This window comes from Glandiceps talaboti, chromosome 10 (assembly GCF_964340395.1).
Source record: "Glandiceps talaboti chromosome 10, keGlaTala1.1, whole genome shotgun sequence".
Lineage (NCBI taxonomy): Eukaryota > Metazoa > Hemichordata > Enteropneusta > Spengelidae > Glandiceps > Glandiceps talaboti.
In genome coordinates this window covers 162,711-184,056 of record NC_135558.1, presented here as the reverse complement: position 1 = coordinate 184,056, position 21,346 = coordinate 162,711, and the positions used below count along the sequence as shown (strand labels likewise).

Genomic DNA, 21,346 nt, shown 5'->3' with positions numbered 1-21,346 from the left:
ATTCAACCTATCGTAAATTCGTAGTAGTACTGGTAGCGGACTGTGAAAGCAGACAAACACCCGACTTTAATAGTTACTGCTCCATGTTTCCACTTATGCAGTTCTTTTAGCGATATAGTAAGCATGGTTCTTATTGGTTTGGAAGATGTTGATCACGAAACAGCCAAGAAATATCCGGTAAGTACAGGGCAGACTGCATCGCATGCTTGTACCAATGAATGCTTAATATTATTATATAATAATATTGAAGTTATAAGTTATGTTTTGTAAGTTGTGAGTCTTGAGAGAAGTAAACAAAACCAGGACTTGTCATGTCATATGTGATAAGATTCAGTATCCTAAGGTCAAATACACAGATTTTTAAAAATCTACACAATAACACAGAAAGATGAATTAGATCTTTATCATAACGAGTTCCATTCATACATTTTGTACTCAGTTTGAAATGTTGCGCAGTAATAGTGAGTTTGGTAGTGAGTACGCAAGCAGTGTCGTAATAATATTGTTGATAATGTCAACCCAGTTTGATGGCAGCTGGGCAGTGAAAGAGTCTCTTCACTGTCAATGGCTGTGATGTCACATAAAATCTAGATAGACCAAATTATATAATAACTTTTATGCAGTGACTGTAACTGTAACTGGTATGTCATGACTTAATTTGTCAGAATGTCAGAATTGAGTCGTGACTTACTCCATCTGCAAGCAGGACCATTACAGACCCAGCAAGTCAGGCTAAAGCATACCTTGCATGGGTCATGGTTATACTATTTTGAACAGTATTCTAGTTAACACTTATAACATTTGAAATACAGCTGACTACCTATTCAAGTTAGACTTTCCTTGGACTAGGGAAAGCCCTGCCCATACAGTTGACTATGGATTAATCTTACTATGTGTGAAAGATACAATACAAACAAAGATCATAAAAACACAAAGTTGGAAACAAATGACATGTCATTCAAACAAAACACCTACATGTACCATCTTTACCTTTCTGTACTACAGGGTTTAGACAACTATGCTACTTGTCAGTCTAAAGCATTTGTTATTGGTATGAGTACTTCAGTTGTTGGTAAGTAAATCATATTATCATATACCTATGACCAGATCAATCATTCTTGATGATGTGTAATGTAAAATATCACTTCTGATATGAGATGTTACACTTCATGATATTCATGTTAAATGTTAAAGACATTTTAATTTAAATTCTGTTTGATGATGTTATATCGTATATGACCACAAAACAGACATCTTTCAAAACAGGGAAATTTTGACGAAAATATCCATACCCAAATGATACTATTTACAATCATACATTAAATTATAAATTCAGTACCACACTGTACAGGTACATTCATTTCACAATGGTATCTCCGACATGATTGTAGACCACACACTATGTGAACGCTTACACTGTCGCATACCATTCAAAGTTACATTCATGGTTGACCATCTTGTTTTATTAAGATATGAAAGCATTTTCTGAAACTTTTAGAGAATCTACACTACTACATTGTATTTCAAAATAATTATGACATTTTACTCCGAAATCTGTCTGATGAAAGTTGACAAATCATTCAAACATTTCATCAAAGCAGGTTGATACAGGTCAGCAGATGTGAATGTCACCTGACAATAGGGTAACGCGATGCATGAAGCCCACATTAGGCTATGCTCTTTTTATTTTTTGTATAAATTCTTTGAATTCGTGGGCATAGGTATATCATAAATCAGTTATTATTCAATATCACCTCTTTATTCGTTGTATCACCGTTCATCCACGGCTCATGTCACAATACTGAAACTGGCAATATGACAAAGGTAGAGGTGATATTGGGTAATAATCTCATATTGTTATTCAAATATTGAATATTGAGTATATTGTCAAAGTATCATCCATTGGCTCTAATAAGTTATAACATCATTTTCATACAACATGAGTGATTGACATGGATTTCATTTGGTATAGTGACCCATATTGACCTCTATTTGCCTATAGTGGGTGCTATTCATTTTCTTTTTCACCAAGGGCACTATTAATGTAGCACAGAAGTCTACCTGTGATTTGCTTAGACTTTGGCAAATTGAGGTCACTATGGGTCAATAGTCCATACCACATGTTATGATCTAAGCCAAACACTGAAACTTTAGAACATTTTAGAACATGATGTGTTTATTTATTTCCTGGCTTTATTCAAGCACTAGTAGACGTCATCTTACTCCTTGTTCTGTTATGTTGTGACTATATTTATTGAATAGTTGGTACCCCACAGGGCAATAGATGTCTTCAGGTGCCTGAATAAAGCCAGGCTATAACTGTTAAATAATGTATAACATGTAAGAATAAACTTAATATGAAGATATACTCTCTCTCCACCAAACTAACTATGTGGAGCCATGCTATAATGATTGAATAGTCTGCATGTTGCTGGCACTAGTCTCTAGTTCAATCCTCACTACTGGCATTTGTGTCTCTTTGGCAAGAGTCCTTGGGCAATATTGCCACCGCCGTAGGTGACTTCACATATCTTTTTTATGATCGCAGGACTGTGACCTACGTTGAGATGTCATTTGCATATTTTGGCCAACCCACATAATGACCACATCACATTCATTTCCAACACTTCTAACCAGACTTGGGACTCAAAAAGTCCCTCACTTCTCATGGTGTCGCCGCTTGAGATCAACTTTATGCACCTTACAAAGGAATGATAGTCATGAGTCTGGCAGTGAGACTATAGCCTAATGTACATGTAAAGAGTACAGTCGATACAAAAATTACTTGTACTAAGTTGTAGTAATTTAGTATCATTATCGTGGGACTTTGGTACTGGCAATATATCACAAATACGTGTTATTGTTCTGATACTACTCTAAGATGTAACGTGTTAGCATACAAAGTATAATTGTTTCTTTATACAATGGACTTATCATCTAATTATACTGACTTAGGCCACATTGACGTTAAAGTGTCTTCAAATGAAAATGCTAAAATCAATGTCATTTTAATGTGTAGTCTGACAGACGTTTTTTACCATCTGTGTAACAGAAATTTTGAACGTGGAACAATTCAAAAATGATGCTGTTGCACAGGCACAAATGTTGTTAAAGCTTGTTCATAACTACGTCATCAGTGGGGTCATTCCCAAGGTCTCGATTGCATTTTCAGTTGTTTACATGTCAGTTGTTTAATCTTTCCATTGTCACCTGTTTACAATGCTTCAATTTCAAATGAAAAATGATCACTCAAAAAGATCTACTTTCGGCAGCATTTTCAAATGTTGCTTGTCATGTGCATTTTTGTTGTCTCTGTGTGGACAGTAGGTGCAAATGCAACAAAATAGTTGCATTTTTCTTTCAAAAATAGCATCATGTAAACAGGGGCTTACATAATCAATCTTTTCCATTTCTGACATTGTGTAACAGGTGCTGGTGCAGGATATAGTGTTTTTAAGTATTTACAAAGTCGATATCGAATTCCAGTCAAGTTTAACATTGCTTTTGCAGCAGGTAAGTATTTACAATGTTGATATCAAGTTCCAGCCAAGTTTAAAATGGAACAAAGGTGAGGCACATTTGATTGTAGCTGCATTTCTTAGGAACCCACTACAGTCATTTTCACTAATCCTGCATTGTGCAACATCTCAAAAATTTAGTTATGAACTTGGCTAATTTGGTTTGCAAGATGCCTGTTGTACACTAGGCCAAGGCATTCTGAACATCTGCAAGTTTGACATAAAAAAATACACAGCTGGTTCTTGCACCTCAGTTGATGAATATAAATTACAAAATAATCATTCAATTGTTTGTATTTACTTCACTCTTTCAAATTTAAGTTATTTCTGTCTCCATAGTCATAGCATACAAATGTATATCTTTGTCTTCACATAAGGCATTTCCTTGTATTAGATATATATTTCTAGTATTAATGTGGAATTTTATTACAACCAGAACAATATTAATAAAAAATTAGTTTAATTTTACTGATATATAATTGTGTATTTTGTATGAGGAATGCCAAATATAGTTTCAGGAATTGTTCAAAGGAATTTTTACCTGAACACTTGAAAATGGCATTGCAGAGATTATCTTTGAATGCATTATGTACCATACTAACATATATGAATGACAACTAATGATTAATTCTCTGCCTTGTTCTGTTTTCTTAGGTGGTGCTATAATCGTTGGTTACATTGCAGCATCAACAGCAACTAAACAGTGTCAAAAGATGTGGTTATTAGATGCTGAACGCCAAGGGAAAGTCTCAGAAGACAGATTTAGAGTGTTACAAAACCAGGCTAAAGTCCAAGAATCCACAATACCTATACCAGATGAACCAGCTATTGCAAAAACTAAATATGGTGATTACCTTGGTAAACCAGTGGCATGAACTGGTACACCAAAATTGTGACAGCGCCATCTACAGGCCAGAATTGTAAATTTGAAAACATTTACTGTGGTGCTTGGATATGTAAAACATTTGAACACTGTCTTAATCTCAGCCTGGATATAAGCTACTGCTGGTTACCATGACAACAGAAGGTGCAGTTCATACAGTAATGCTGTATGAAGTTGCTGCTTACTGTTTAAAAAAAGAGAATGTGTGTATGAAAGTTGATGTACTGACATGGACCTAGCACTATATGTATATTATTTATTTTGAGGTTTGTTTGTTGAAGTGGTAGTCATGATGTGTGTCAGATGAAAAGTTACTAGTTGGCCTACATCATGACATTGATTATATGGAGAAAATAAATTGACATTGGATTCAATATTAAGCCAAATTTTAGACTTTGATGAATAAAAGTTGCTAGTGTTGAAACCACTATTAACCTATACTTCAATGGAGAGGCATTTGCACCGAACCTGTGCAATAATTTTCCATATTATAGCCTGTCACACTTGGCCCAAATATGGCAAGTGGCATGCTTGTCGATATACATTTGCTCAGTGATCAGACTTTGATTTTGTTCTCACTATCTTTATGTTTTTGTGCATACAACGATATTTCACTGTCAACTTATGTGTTTTAAGTGATTCAAATGATGTTTCTGTGTCAGTTCTTAAATACCACAAGAGATATATGATAAAACCTTTAAGTCCCAGATATGGTTTGTGCAGACCTTGGTAGTATCACAGGCCCTCCTAAATTTTGGCCCTGTTGCCATTTAGCCTCAGACTGCAAAACCTATATTGTGGCTGTAAAGATCATGTCCATGGAATAGAATAGAATAGTTTTCATTGAGATATGAAGAAATACATACATTTATTAGCACAACTGAACTGAGGTTCAGTAGTGCTATAGGGATCGCCCGGCGTCTGTCTGTCTGTCTGTCTGTCTGTCTGTCTGTCTGTCTGGCTGTCTGTCTGTCTGTCTGTCTGTGTGTGTGTGTGTGTGTGTGTGTAAACAACTTAAAGTTAAAAACCACTGAACCAATTGCCATGATATTTGGTGGGTCCATTACCTTGGGTGTCTAGTTGGGAAATTGTTCAAATCAAAATGATTGCATCACAGGTGTGTGATTTGGGTCAAAAATGTGATTTTTGGTCAAAAAACTTAAACTCAGAAACTACTGGGCAGATTGGTGCGAAATTTGGTGGGAACATTCTTAAGGGGGTGTAAAGTAAGATTTGTTCATGACGTGATGATTCCACCAGTGATATGCAAATAAGGGCTAAAATGTGTCTTTTTTCGTTAAAAATCTATAATTCCAAAACTACTGAGCAGATTGGGCTGAAATTTAATGGGAATGCATCTAGGGATGTATGGACGAAGAAATATTAAGCATACAATGATTCCATGACTGATATGCAAATTAGGTGTAAAAATGTTCAATTTTGGTCAAAAACTTATATCTCAAAAAGTACTTGGTCACCGAGTCTGAAACTTGGTGAGATGTTTCTGAAAGTGTTATTCTGCAGATTTTCTTCAAAACATTTTGACAAAATTGGCCCTAGCGACCATGACCACGCCCTTAGCAACAAACAAATGGCAGTATATTTTGGTAAAATAACAACATCATCTGGTAGGCAAATGAGTAAACATTCAAAAAAAATGTATGCAAATACCCTAGCAACCATGACCACGCCCATAGCAACAGCCAAACGGTCATGTATTTCACAAAGATAACAGGGATTAATAGACACCTGAATAAACATTTTAAAAATGTATGTAAATTTGACTAGAAACAAGACCACGCCCATAGCAACAGCCAAATGATCATGTATATTGCAAAGATAACAACATGGATTAATAGACAATTGAATAAACATTCAAAAAATGTATGTAATATGCCTAGCAACAAGACCACGCCCATAGCAACAGCCAAATGTGTATTGCAAAGATAATATCCGGAATTCATACACAAGTGAACAAAAACATACAAAAATGTATGCAAATATATCTAACAACATGACCACACCCATAGCAACAGCCAAATGATAGCATATATCGTAAAGATAGCAACATGGTTGGATTGGCAACTGGATAGTCATTCAGCATTCACTTATTGTTAGCATGGACTACCATATGGATAAACATTTTTAAAAACTGTACAGTTGTGCTACAACGCCATTTGTGGTATTTTTGATTTCTTGAGATTAAAATTACATTAACAATAGAACCAGTCAACAAAACGTTTTACAGAAGTTGCCTAGCTAGAGCAGTACATCACTTCTACCAAACTTCTGATCGATGCCATTTTTTTTACTGTAAGTGAAAGAGAATGACACCATTGTATAGTTTTTAGCACAACTGAACTTGTTCAGTAGTGCTATAGGGATCGCCCGGCGTCTGTCTGTCTGTGTGTGTGTGTGTGTGTGTGTGTGTGTGTGTGGATGTGTGTGTGTGTGTAAACAACTTAAAGTCAAAAACCGCTGAACCGATTGCCACGATATTTGGTGGGTCCATTACTTTGGGTGTCTAGTTGGGAAATTGTTCAAATCAAAATGATCGCATCACAGGTGTGTGATTTGGGTCAAAAAATGTGATTTTTGGTCAAAAAACTTAAACTCAGAAACTACTGGGCAGATTGGTGCGAAATTTGGTGGGAACATTCTTAAGGTGGTGTAAAGTAAGATTTGTTCATGACGGGATGATTCCATCAGTGATATGCAAATTAGGGCTAAAATGTGTCTTTTTTCGTTAAAAATCTATAATTCTAAAACTACTGAGCAGATTGGGCTGAAATTTAATGGGAATGTATCTAGGGATGTATGGATGAAGAAATATTAAGCTTACCATGATTCCATGAGTGATATGCAAATTAGGTGTAAAAATGTTCATTTTTGGTCAAAAACTTATATCTCAAAAAGTACTTGGTCAATTAGTCTGAAACTTGGCGAGATGTTTCTGAAACTGTTATTCTGCAGATTTTCTTAAAAACATTTTGACAAAATTGGCCCTAGCGACCATGACCACGCCCTTAGCAACAACCAAATGGCAGTATATTTTGGTCAAATAACATCATCTGGTAAGCAAGTGAGTAAACATTCAAAAAATGTATGCAAATACCCTAGCAACCATGACCACGCCCATAGCAACAGCCAAACGGTGGTGTATTTCACAAAGATAACAACAGGGTTTAATAGATAATTGAATAAACATCCAAAAAATGTATGTAAATTTGCATAGCAACAAGACCACGCCCATAACAACAGCCAAATAATCACGTATATTGCAAAGATAACAACAGGAATAGAAAGACAGATGAATTAACATTTAAAAAATGTATGCAAATACCCTAGTAACCATGACCACGCCCATAGCAACAGCCAAACGGTGGTGTATTTCACAAAGATAACAACAGGGTTTAATAGACAATTGAATAAACATTCAAAAAATGTATGTAAATTTTCCTAGCAACAAGACCACGCCCATAGCAACAGCCAAATGATCACGTATATTGCAAAGACAATATCAGGAATTCATACACAAGTGAACAAAAACATACACAAATGTATGCAAATATATCTAACAACATGACCACGCCCATAGCAACAGCCAAATGATAGCATTTATCGTAAAGATAGCAACATGGTTGGATAGGCAACTGGATAGTTATTCAGCAAATAAACACCTATTGTTAGCATAGACTAGCATATGGATAAACATTTTTAAAAACTACAGTTGTGTTACAACGCCATTGGCGGTATTTTTATTAAACAGCATGAATTCATGAGGTCTCATTTTGACGAAGTTTAGAAAGAGAAAGTTTACAGCCAAGTATAAATGGGAAAAGGGAAAATAATTTACAAAGTAACTATATTTTACTATAGATGTTAGAAAAGAGACTTCTCTAACATCTATGATTTTACTGTCTTGATAATTAGAAAGTACTATCATCAAAATAAAAGGTCAAAATGTTTGTAGTAATACACAAGTAATCCTCACTTCGAATTGGTTTTCTAGCCTGGCTAATTTCAAAGTAAACTGAAGAACTGTTTAAAAAAAGTTACTCTGTTGAGTTATTATTACACCGAACACACAGTCAGTGATATGCAAACTAGTATTAAAGTTGCATGTTACTGACTGTGTGTTAGTTGTGATAATAACCCAGTAGATAAGAGATAAAGCAAATTTTGGCTGTAACCTATCCCCTGGTAATTATGAGATTAGGGGTGTTTTAATTTAGATAAGAATAGAAGAATGGACAGGATGTCTTTATTTAGTCAATAAAAAGAGAATTGTATACAGCTGAAAGAGAGAAAACTAGCCAGGGAAAGAAGGAAAAACAGTTTTATATCACCACAAAAATCAAGCAGTCAATTAATTGATATCACGCAAAAAATAATTAATTTCACCACAAAAAATTAGCATTCAATCAATCAATCAATCAATCAATCAATCAATCAATCAATCAATCAATCAATCAATCAATCAATCAATCAATCAATCAATCAATCAATCAATCAATATATTTATCGATCAATCAATCAATTACACACTTGCTGTTCCCTGTGGACCCTGGTGCAACAGTCGCGGGCCAAGCTCCTATGCAGTGCTATCATAAAAAATAGCACAATGGCGTTGTAGCCCACTGTATTTAATTGTTGAAATGGGCATGGTCTTATTGCTAGGCATATTTGCATATATTTTTGGAATCTTCATTAACTTGCTTAGCCTGCCTTTCCCACTTTTCATATTTGCAATATAGACCATCATTAAGCTGTTGCTATGGGCATTATCCTGTTGCTAGGCATATTTCCATACGTATTTTGAATCTGTATTCACTTACTCATACCTGTTGTTATCTTTGTAATATGCATCATTTCAGTGTTGCTAAGGGCATGGTCATGGTTGCTAGGGCCAATTGTGTTTTAATGTGAACAATAACTGCAAAATAACACCTCCAGAAACATCCTCACCAAGTTTCAACCACTTTCACCATGCAGTTTCAAGATATAAGTTTTTGACCAAAATTGGCATTTTTAGACCTAATTTGCATATTACTGTTGCTGATAGTATCATCACGTTGTCAATACTGCTTCATCTACACATGCCCAGATGCATCCCCATTAAATTTCAGCCCAATCTGCTAGGTAGTTTTGGAATTTTAGATTTTTGACCATAAAGACATGTTTTTAGACCTAATGGAACCATCATGTCATGAACAATTCTTAATCTAAACACCACTAAGAACATTCCCATCAAATTTCAACCCAATCTGCTCAATTATTTGGAATTATAGATTTTAACCAAAAGATATTTTTTACCCTAATTTGCATATCACTGATGGGATCATCATGTCTTGATTGATTCTTAATATAAACACTCTGAAGACTGTTCCAATCAAATTTCAGCCTAATCTGCTCAGTAGTTTTGGTATTAAAGACTTTTGACCAAAAACACACATTTAATTGTATACCTAATTTGCGTATCACTGATGGGATCATGTCATGAGCAATTCATACATAAATCTAAACACTCCTAAGAAACTTCCCACCAAATTTCAGACTGATCTGCGCTGTAGTTTTTTGAGCTTACATTTTTTGACCAAAAATCATATTTTTTACCCAAATCACACACTGGTGGTGAGATCATTTTGATTTGAACAATTTTCTAACCTTAGACACCCAAGGTAATATAGCCACAAAATATGGCAATTGGTCTAGCGGTTTTTGACTTTGAGTTGTTTACACACACACACACACACACACACAAACAGACAGACAGGCAGACAGTTTGCCATGCCCATAGCACCACAGGGGGCTCAGATAGACTCTCTCACAGTCCTCGGATCCGCGGAGCTTCACTTTACTAAAATCTTGGAGTCAGTATAATTCCTCCAAGCTAAAATTAAAGCTAAACGAATTACTAGTATTTTGTATGTACCGATACCAGCTATATAACAAACTTGCTTGGGCCCCTGGGTAGATTAGGCTGGTCCTAACAGGGTTACCCGTTTGTCGATGTGTATTTTAAAGCATTTTGATAATAAAAGTCATTATTATTATATATTATATATAATATACTCCATGACCGTACTCGAATATGCTCGAATATCCTTGAACTGTGCGCCCTCATCAACCATGATAAGGATAACTGTTCGTTGACGCGTGTGACTGCGATCGAGGCATGAGCCCCTGTACCGTCACAACTTCCGGTCCAACTTTCACTGATGTACATGTTCTATACAATTGGAGGGTCATGTCAGTAGTATAGACACGTGCACCATCTGCAAGCAGGACTAGGGTCGATCCTGCACAATCCTTCATGACCTGGGAGCTTCTGATCGATCGCGAGCCGAGATGTTGACGTACTTGTTGAACGCTTATAAACATCTACTTCGCCCACCACGTAAACAAATTGAAATCGCGGCGAGAGGCATGAGTTTCCTGAAAGACTTTAGGGATGGACATAAAATCGACAAGTCATTTTCGCCGTATGACCATGAATTGAAAGAAGGACTACCAAGCCAAGCAGACATTGTCATCGTTGGTGGAGGGGCGGTCGGTTCGAGTATAGCGTACTTTTTGAAAAGAAGAGATATGCGAGATTTGAAGGTCGTAGTAATTGAGCGAGATCCTTCTGTAAGTAGGCATAACTGTGTGTACACAGGTTCTATAAATACAAACGCGAAAAACGTAGTGTCATGAATTTCACGGTGACGGATCACTTCGTCCCAATTTCAACTCACCCCATTTCAACTCGCCCCAACTCTTTACAATATAATTTATCTGTACATATATGAAATCGAAGCTAGTAGTACTCAGTTTGGAGGGTCTGTGGTATCTCGTATTCCACTAATGAATTACCACTTGCGCTGTAAACACATACTACAATACTTAGTCGCGTTAACTAGGGAGCCGGAGAGGAGATACGTCTCCAAAACCCGTACGCGGAAGTCGTAAGCGTGTCGGTCACTAATATTCTCCCTGGTTATTATCATTATTATTTCTTATTTGGGTTGTAAACATTAAGTCCTAATGTGAAAAGTGATATTCCATGACTGAGGAAAGTTGTGCTAGTATAAGTTCTAGATCTACCAAACACTTAGCCAAAACCCACACGCACTTTCCGCTGCTACGAAATGTTACATTTGCTACGCTTCAACTGGCTACGTAGGTAAAATCATGTAAATCATGTACTTCGAGTCCATGTATCGTTTAGATTTATAAACATTTTCTAGTGTTGTTTGGGCGAGTTGAAAATGGGGCGACTTTAAATTGGGGCGAGTTGAAATGGGACGAGTTGAAAATGGGACGAAGTGAATCGCAATCGAATTTCACAGCCACACCGGGAAATGGGGGGGGGGGGGGGGGGCGACATGTAAGGGACCGGTCAGTTTCTCCAGCCTGGGGGGGGGGGGTGGATTCTTAAATCGGGCCGACAAAAAGTCACTGACCCCCCCCCCCCCCCCCCATCTGTAAAACCAAAAACAGGCTGACCCCCCAATCACTTAATTCTAAAACATGATGACCCCCCCATACACTCTATGTGTGTCTATATATATATATATATATATATATATATATATATATATATATATATATATATATATATATATATATATATATATATATATATATATATATATATATATATATATATATATATATACGATCCTTCTGGTGAAACGGTCCATAGTGTAAATCCACAATGTAATATCAGACTCGTCTTCTTTCATTTATATATATACATAAATATATATATAACTCGGTGAATATCAATCTGCTAAGACAGTGCTCTATACCGCAGTGGCAGAGCGTAATAGTTTTGGTAGTACTGGAACTCTTTCTTGGGTGTAATACACCCAAGAAAGAGTTCCAGTACTACCAAAACTAAATATATATATATATATATATATATATATATATATATATATATATATATATATATATATATATATATATATATATATATATATATATATATATATATATATATATATATATATATATATATATATATATATATATATATATATATATATAGTTTTGGTAGTACTGGAACTCTTTCTTGGGTGTAACTCGGAGTTTCACGCATATTGCGATCATCAGACACTCTGATGATCGCAATATGCGTGAAACTCCGAGTTACACCCAAGAAAGAGTTCCAGTACTACCAAAACTATTACGCTCTGCCACTGCGGTATAGAGCACTGTCTTAGCAGATTGATACTCACCGAGTTATATATATATATATATATATATATATATATAACTCGGTGAGTATCAATCTGCTAAGACAGTGCTCTATACCGCAGTGGCAGAGCGTAATAGTTTTGGTATATATATATATATATATATAAAACTAAGGATAAGTTCACACAAACTAAACATAGAAACAGGTAAACACAATAAACAAGTCATAGCCAGTAGAACATGCCCCATGTGCCAAACCAATGAAATTGAAGATGAGCAACACTTTATCGTAAACTGTAAAATGTTCACCGACGAAAGAAAATCAGTATTAGCACACTTTAAAATATGGCCCCCAGATTTGACAGACAGAAAAATTCCTTAATATAATGAACAGTAAAAATGAGAATATAATTAAAGAAGTGGCTAAATACACATACACATGCTTCAAACTTTAAGAGAGCGGCACACTGTCAGCTGCCTTGAGAAAACAAATACATAAATATTTTAAACATATTGCATGCCATAAGTTACATTGTGTCATCTTATGGTATAAAAACTTGCATGTGTGTAGCTGTACATGTAACACATAAGAAATGAAATACCTTAAAATTTACTCACTCTAAAATCTGTACCTTCATTGACCCATGAACATGTTGAATTGCACACAAACATAACCATAATACATGTATATGGCAAATGCTGTGACTGAAAGTGCCTGACCAGATAGCCTGTGTCTAGATATTGGATATTCAATGTCCATTTATATAGTTAGTCTAGTTCCTATACATTTTGTACGTATAATCTACGATTACTGCGATCATCTCCATTAGAAGTCCCAAATTGATTTAGGGTTGAAATCAATAGCTCAATGTATGGGGGGGGGGGGGGGGGGGATACGCCCACCTATTGGGTATACATATATGTGCCGCCCTTTGGGGTAGGGTTTTTCGTTCTTTGGTCTAAAATGGGTACTGCCTTTTGAGAGCTGATGAGTCTAAAATGGGGTCCACATTTCACAATTTTTCATTTTGTTTGGTCTAAAACGGAAGGAGCTCCTTAATAATTCTTGACGAGTTCGGGAATTTTCCCCTGCTAATTCACTGGTTGAGATAGCGTGCACACCCCCTGAAAAGTGAAATGCTTGGTTTTAGATATCACCCCATAATGCATTGTTACATTAACTGCACATGCGCAACATTGCATCCATCGTTTAGCCATGCGTTCAACATTGGTCTAAAATGGGGTCTTCTAAAAAGTTGAACGGTCTAAAATGGGGTATTGGTTTTGGGTCAAAATTGGTCTAAAATGGGGTCTGGGGTTGACAGCTTTGGCCACACACCCCTACCAGAATTGCCCAGTGGTTAAATCCCCCCCCCCCCCCCCCCCCCCCCCAGATATAAAGATCTAAATTGTTAAATTGTTTTGTTCTCAGTACACAAGAGCATCTACAGTGTTATCCATTGGTGGAATCCGACAACAATTTTCACTACCAGAGAACATTCTCCTCTCCAAGTTTAGTTCAGAGTTCTTGCAGAGTATTAGAGAATATCTTACAGTAGATCATGAAGATCCACCAGATGTACAATTCCATAGACATGGATATCTGTATCTAGCTACAGCACAAGGTGCACAAACTTTGATAGACAACCATGCAGTTCAACGGTAACCAATCCTGCTTTTTATTTATACCTTGGATTATGAAAGGTTTTCTCCATTTCAAACTAACTTGACTACTGGTTGCATGCATACATCTGTGGAGGGGGAGGGACGCGTTCCAATGTAGCTAACATGTACATAAGACGAAATGCATAGAGGGACATCTAAACAAGAATTCTTTAATTACCGTAAATATATAGCAATACAATCACAGAATGTTTTTACAGTTGAAATACTTCGTACGTTGTCGGTTGCGTGTGTGCACAAATAACGCCATGTAGTAGTAGTAAAGGTAGGACCAGCCGTTGTACATCGGCTCATGACAAGTAAGACACAACCTGATTGGCTGTGTGTCTCACTGAGCAGAAATTCGTTTGCATGTGCCCCAGTTCAGATGTAGAGGAGGCGATCAGGCTAAAAATGTAAACATGTACCAAGAAGGTCAATTCAGGCAAAATAACGAAGGTAAAATAGCAATGAACAATTAGCCGACACCTACATCGGATTTTAATCAGATTGTATTAGAATGTATCTATATAGAGACTGGTGGTAAAGAAATGAAAAATAGAGTTTTTGTTATATCTATATAGAGACTGGTGGTAAAGCACTGAAAAATAGAGTTTTTATTGTATATATGTAGAGACTGTGGTGGTAATGCACTGAAAAATAGAGTTTTTATTGTATATATGTAGAGACTGTGGTGGTAACGCACTGAAAAATAGAGTTTTTGTTATATATATATAGAGACTGTGGTGTTCATGTAGATCTGCTGAGTAAAAGACAGTTGAAAGAAAAATTTCCATGGCTCAATACAAAAGGCATTGAATTAGGTGGATATGGTAAGTATATCTTACATATCCTGGTACATTACATTATTACACACAGACACAGACACAGACACAGACACAGACACAGACACACACACACACACACACAGACAGACAGACAGACAGACACACACACACACACACACACACACACACACACACACACACACACACACACATGATGCATGCATGTAATACCTTACTTTCTCTCAAGTGAGAAAAATTTCAAATTGACATTTTAATATGACATGCTGTTGAGTATTTGTTTTTGGCCCAGAGATCGTAAAGTGAATTATTAAAATTAAAAGTCACATCATTAATGAAAACAAGTCAAAAAATTACAACTCGTACATTTTTTAACCTTGGCCAAAAAGTGAAACTTCCTTTGACTCTTTAACCATGTGCAGGTGTTGGAAGTGAAGGCTGGTTTGATCCCTGGACCTTATTGGATGCTTTGAAACGTAAAGCGATATCATTGGGTGTAAAATACATACATGGTGAAGTATCAGGGTTTAAACTTAAACAAGAAAAATTAGTTTATGATAAACACAACAACCTTGACAATGGAAATATAATAAAGAATCTGGAGGTAAGACATACATGTACATTTAATTTATGTATACTTTTGATTTAACGTAAAATGTGCCTTGGAAATTAATTGTTCTAGATAACTTTTGCTAAAGAAAATTCTTAACTTATTACCAGTTAAAAATCGAGAACAATGCAAAATTTTGACATAGAGGTCAAAATGTTATCAAATTTAAGACATTTTAGAATCCAATATGGCTACCATTTTAGAATCCAATATGGCCACTGTGAATACTGTGCTAACTCTATCTGAGAACATTAGATTGTCAGTCAATTTCCTAGAAGAAAGCATGACAATGGACCTCAAAATTTCTTTTTGTATTTCAAAAGGATAAGAAGCAGGCATCCATGTGACAAAGTTTGGAAAGATTTTAAGAACCCTGACTTTCAGGGGCATTTGCCTTAATGACGGCAGTGTTCCTTTTAGTTTTTGGTCCTCTAACTTTCAATATGTCATATTCCAGTCGCCCACATGCTACACTTCCTAAGAAGCTGCCTGTGAGGGTGAAAGCCCCAGTCTAGGGAAAGTTGACATGTTAGGGTTAAATTTTTCAATAGTCATGGCATGTAGAAGTGCAAAAATTGAGTTATAAAAATAACACCATTGAAAGTGAAGGGAGCAAAATAGAAGTATTAAATTTACCTAAGAATTCTGTGGGGAAGAGGACAATTTTCAATGTACACTACAGCATTTGGTAGATTCTGGGTGTAGCTTCCCAAGTTCTTAGACTAAATATACGTTGCTGTTTTCCGTAGACTGAGTCAAAACCATTGAATAAACTATCAAGATCAGTGAACCTGATCACTAGGTTTCATGTTGAGATAGACACCGTGAAAATAGCACACAAACATCTACAAGTAGCAGCACCCCAGTGGCCAAAAAATAATATCTTTTCTATATTTTTTTTCTTCAAAAACTGGACTATCATGGCATATAAAATTTGATATTGCCCCTTAAGCCAATTTAACTGACAGATTATAATAACCCTGTTCAGACCTTTGAGATGGGAGGTGAAAAAAATCATAAAGCCATAATTCAACCTATTTTCTTGTACTAGAGCTATCTTATCAGTGGTCATAAGGATGTCATGGGATTATTTATTGATACAACTGTGTTTGTTTATCATCATGAAATAAACATATTTGAGGAATTTATAAGTTAAGTATTGATGAATAGAGCTCATTTAGTCTTTCAAAAGGTTCAGAAGAGCTTCTTATTTAGCCATCTTACAACGAGCATAAGTAAGGAATCACTAAGAATATGAAGAAACGTTACAAGTAACTGTCATAGTCTTATAACTGTATCTTCTCTATTTTTCTCTAGCTTTCTTTACCAAATAGTGATGAGGTTGTTCCATTATCATGCCGTACTGTTGTCAATGCAGCTGGCGCCAATGCTGGTGAAGTGACAAGACTTATTACAAATGAACTTGATAATGATGTTATTTCAACACAGCTACCTGTACAACCAAGGAAAAGATTCATCTTTGTCTTTCATTGTGTAAATGGACCCAAGGCACCCAGTCCACTTGTTATAGACCCCACAGGAGCCCACTTCAGAATGGAAGGGTCTGCTGGAACCTATGTGGCTGGAATGTCACCATCTGAGGTATATCCACGTATATTCACCATATTGCAATTGTATTTGATATGCACATTTAAGGTACATGTAGAATGCTCCTCGGGGACGTTTTTCTCTGAAAATCAAAGTTATTCATATATCTCCAAACATTACCAGGTGAATGCTTGTTCTTTGTCCTTTTCAAATTAAATAAAAGAAATTTTTGGTTCACCGTGATGTTTTTGTGGACGTCAACAATCTTTTATTTCCCTACAGAGTTAACACATTATTTAGTAGCCATCTTGGATTCTCTAAAATAGGTTAACTTAAATATTTTGATCACTATTTCAAAACTTTGTATTGTAACCTCAGTTTTTTCCTGATATTCACTGAGGAGGGAATTTTTTATTAGCAAAGTAACAGCAAAACTGTAACAACTTTCATTGTCAAATTAGCCGCATTCGTTTTGATGAAGTCCCTCACTATTGTGAACAAAATGTTAACATTGAATTCTGTCTTTCTTGGAGGTGAAGTTCCTTACTAATTGAATAAAATATCAACAGTAAATTCCCTCACATTCATTGTGAAGTTCTTCACTATTATGAACAAAATATTAACTTTAAATAAAGTTCCCTCTCTTTTGTTGTTAAGTTCCACGAGGCTATTATGAACAAAATATCAACATTGAGTTTCCTCCTGACTACATTCTAAAAGGTACTGATCTTCACTGACCCAGAGTCAAATCGTGCATCCATTATACAGACAATCTTGAGGTATTAAGTATTGAAAGCTATAGGATGAACCTATCCCTTTTTTCCTTCATATCATGTAGGAAGAAGAGCCAAATACTGAAGACCTTGAAATTGATTATGACTGGTTTGATGAGAAAATATGGCCCCTTTTAGCCAACAGAATACCTGTCTTTGAAGCTCTGAAGGTACTGTATATAGTAAGATATAGCCTAATTACCAAGAATAATTAATTATGCAAATTATTCATTTACACTGAAAGGTACATCAACAAGCTTTACAGGACATGTGCGATTGTTATTGTTAACATGTGTACTGAATTATATTGAAATTGAAGTATGTATTCTTATGATATAGCCTAATTACCGAAAATCATTAATTATGCAAATTATTCATTAACACTGTAAGGTACATCAACTAACTATATAGGACATATGTGTTTTCATATGGTTAACGTATGTACTAAATTATGTTGAATATGAAGTATGCATTCTTAAAATAATTAATTATGCAAATTATTCGTTAATGCTGTAAGGTACATCATCAAATTTTATAGGACAAATGTATGTTGTTATAATGAATTTACTAAATTATATTGAAATTGAAGTATGCAGTCTTAAGATATTGCTTAATTATTTGATTTCATTAATATGCAAATTTCTATAATTAAACATTAACCGATCTGGCTGAAAACCTAATCAGGTCTAGCTATTACCCTAAAGATTATATATTCCAAATTTCATTACAATTGAGCCAGCCGAATTTTAGAAAATGATGACACAGACACACAGACAGACAGACAGACGGACACACACACAGACGGACATTTGTATTTTAATACCTCCTGTACCATTACGGGAGGTAAAAACTATAATACATGGAGACTGTATCCTCAAGTCCCATCAAAAAGCTGAACAGCACTCCTAGTGGCGAAACTGTGCAAACTCTTGTTTTTCCAATAATTGGCATATGATGTATTGTAATTGCTTCATTGAATATAGGGGTATGTAAAGTTTAATACATCTTTTACAGATGAAAAGTGTGAAGAGTACCATCAGTTTTGTAATTTGGTGATGAATTGTCTAATTGATTTACCTGTGTTCCTATTTTACAGGTAAAAAGTGCCTGGGCTGGATATTACGACTACAACACAGTCGATCAGAATGCCATCATTGGACAACATCCTATCATTTCTAATTTGTACTTTGCAAATGGTTTCAGTGGCCATGGAATACAACAATCACCAGCCGTAGGTCGAGCAATTAGTGAATTGATTTTAGATGGTACTTTTACAACCATTGATTTATCCAGGTTTAGTTTCGATAGATTTGTAAACAAACAACCAATCTTTGAAAAAAACATTATATGAGACTTGTAAAATATGTACTGAAGTATCAGTTTTTTAGTCTTAGTTTTTTTTGCATTGGTAAGATTACTGGACAGTTACACCGACATATGCTCTAAAACATATTATGTGCCTTGGGATATGAGATTCTTTCTTTAAACCTCACCAGTGCTGTCAATTTGCATGTGTTGCATTTTGAAGACCAGCCTGGGATTTATGAATTTTACTGACTATCGACAGTATATTTATTGCTAGATAAAAGATCATATTAAATGCATCACTCATTGTTACAGTGTACGGGTAATCACAATATGGGTATCCTATTTACTTGTAAGCTTGTCACGACAGTTTTAGTCAACATTTTTTTGTCTTATACTTATTATTGGTGTAGATTAATATATAACCCTGTGTAAGAAAATATTTACTAAATGTTATTGGCCAATATTTGTCTTCATTCAGCTGAGGAAAATACAAGTGTCTTGTCAATATATACAATTTGCTAGGACTTGTAGTGACAAACCCTTTGGTCACGAGTATTTTCCAGTTGAATCACAGATACTTGTCTGAGGTTGAATGAAGTAAAATGTTGGGGAATAATATCATTACACTACCTCAAGCATAATTTATGAAGAATGGGAAAAATAATGGTGATTTGGAATGTTTTCACCCATTTCAAGCACCAGAAACCAGTAATGTAGACATGGGTTGGCATGAAGAGAACAAACAGGGTGTATAATCCACCGGAAACTAGTAATGTAGACATGGGTTGTCATGAAGAGAACAAACAGGGTGTATAATCCACCGGAAAACCAGTAATGTAGACATGGGTTGTCATGAAGAGAACAAACAGGGTGTATAATCCACCGGAAACCAGTAATGTAGACATGGGTTGTCATGAAAAGAACAAACAGGGTGTATAATCCACCGGAAAACCAGTAATGTAGACATGGGTTGTCATGAAAAGAACAAACAGGGTGTATAATCCACCGGAAAACCAGTAATGTAGACATGGGATGTCATGAAGAGAACAAACAGGGTGTATAATCCATATTTTCTGTTGAAAGACAATAATTTGGCTTGTGTATGATATAATACACTTCAGAGGGACTGTAGTTGGTGTATAATATATGTGGTATGGATTTTTTTATTTTATTTTATTTTATTAATAAATATTTTATTTACTCATTCATATTGTTTATGTCTTTGCTATATATGTATAAACATCTAAACATATTATCACTACCCTCAACTCAAACTTTATAAACTTAGATAGAGGAGAGCAATTTAGATATATACTACAATCAAAACATAAGGATATTATAACCGCTCTCTACATATACCTGGATGATACATGTAGTCAATAGACACACACTAGAACTACTGTATACTTTAATATTTATATTTCATAGATCATTATTAACTTTATTTTGTTTAAATACCAAATTAGAAATGTAAAATTTTCTAAACGGCTAAAATAAAGTGTTATCTTATCTTATTACTTAGTATTTGGAATACATGAATATTTGTTTATGTTTTTAAAATACTAATTTCTTTGTTGTATTTAATGTTTAAAATAAGATTTTATCTTATGATGAATATTTTTTTTTACCACCGAATCTTAGTCATCCTATTGAAATCATCATGGACTACATGCAATTTCCATCTCTCTCTCTCTCGCTCTCTCTCTCTCTCTCTCTCTCTCTCTCTCTCTCTCTCTCTCTCTCTCTCTCTCTCTCACTCTATGTTTTTCGAATCCCCCCCCCACAAATCAAATGTTCTCCCTTTAAAACTATTATAATATAAAAATGATAACATTTCTGAAATGTAGGTGCTAATTTGTAAAAAGATTAAAACTTGGGGTGAACATACACATAAGGCATTTCTCCCACATGCGCGGACATCATGCACATGATGACGAAGAATGGTTGGGGTCAAAGGGTAACCAGATCACACCGGTAATAAGGGTCGATGTAACCATACACTTTCAAGTTTCAAATGTCTTCTGTTTTCTGATAAATGTTGAACACAAATG

The 21,346-nt window shown here is 35.3% G+C and overlaps 2 protein-coding genes across 2 annotated transcripts; both read left to right on the top strand.

Moving 5' to 3' along the window:
* Window positions 1-16: 16 nt before the first annotated feature.
* Window positions 17-4,740, top strand: LOC144441461 (transmembrane protein 141-like). Its single transcript, XM_078131040.1, has 4 exons — window positions 17-177; window positions 1,006-1,072; window positions 3,430-3,513; window positions 4,173-4,740. Exons 1-4 carry the CDS (start codon window positions 124-126, stop codon window positions 4,391-4,393), a joined length of 426 nt encoding a protein of 141 aa, XP_077987166.1. The 5' UTR covers window positions 17-123; the 3' UTR covers window positions 4,394-4,740.
* A 5,813-nt stretch (window positions 4,741-10,553) lies between these two features.
* Window positions 10,554-20,558, top strand: LOC144440951 (FAD-dependent oxidoreductase domain-containing protein 1-like). Its single transcript, XM_078130424.1, has 7 exons — window positions 10,554-11,034; window positions 14,021-14,250; window positions 14,989-15,083; window positions 15,479-15,660; window positions 16,984-17,268; window positions 18,053-18,157; window positions 19,084-20,558. The coding sequence occupies exons 1-7, from the start codon at window positions 10,753-10,755 to the stop codon at window positions 19,336-19,338; spliced, it is 1,434 nt and encodes a 477-aa protein (XP_077986550.1). The 5' UTR covers window positions 10,554-10,752; the 3' UTR covers window positions 19,339-20,558.
* The last annotated feature ends 788 nt before the right edge of the window (window positions 20,559-21,346 follow it).

Bases quoted from the DNA above. Each gene is read 5' to 3' on its own strand.
- LOC144441461 (XM_078131040.1), top strand. From the start codon at position 124: ATGGTTCTTATTGGTTTGGAAGATGTTGATCACGAAACAGCCAAGAAA. The intron at 1,073-3,429 runs GTAAGTAAATCA...ATTGTGTAACAG, and splicing joins TATGAGTACTTCAGTTGTTG to GTGCTGGTGCAGGATATAGT. The intron at 3,514-4,172 runs GTAAGTATTTAC...CTGTTTTCTTAG, and splicing joins TAACATTGCTTTTGCAGCAG to GTGGTGCTATAATCGTTGGT.
- LOC144440951 (XM_078130424.1), top strand. From the start codon at position 10,753: ATGTTGACGTACTTGTTGAACGCTTATAAACATCTACTTCGCCCACCA. The intron at 14,251-14,988 runs GTAACCAATCCT...ATATATATATAG, and splicing joins GACAACCATGCAGTTCAACG to AGACTGTGGTGTTCATGTAG. The intron at 15,084-15,478 runs GTAAGTATATCT...AACCATGTGCAG, and splicing joins CATTGAATTAGGTGGATATG to GTGTTGGAAGTGAAGGCTGG.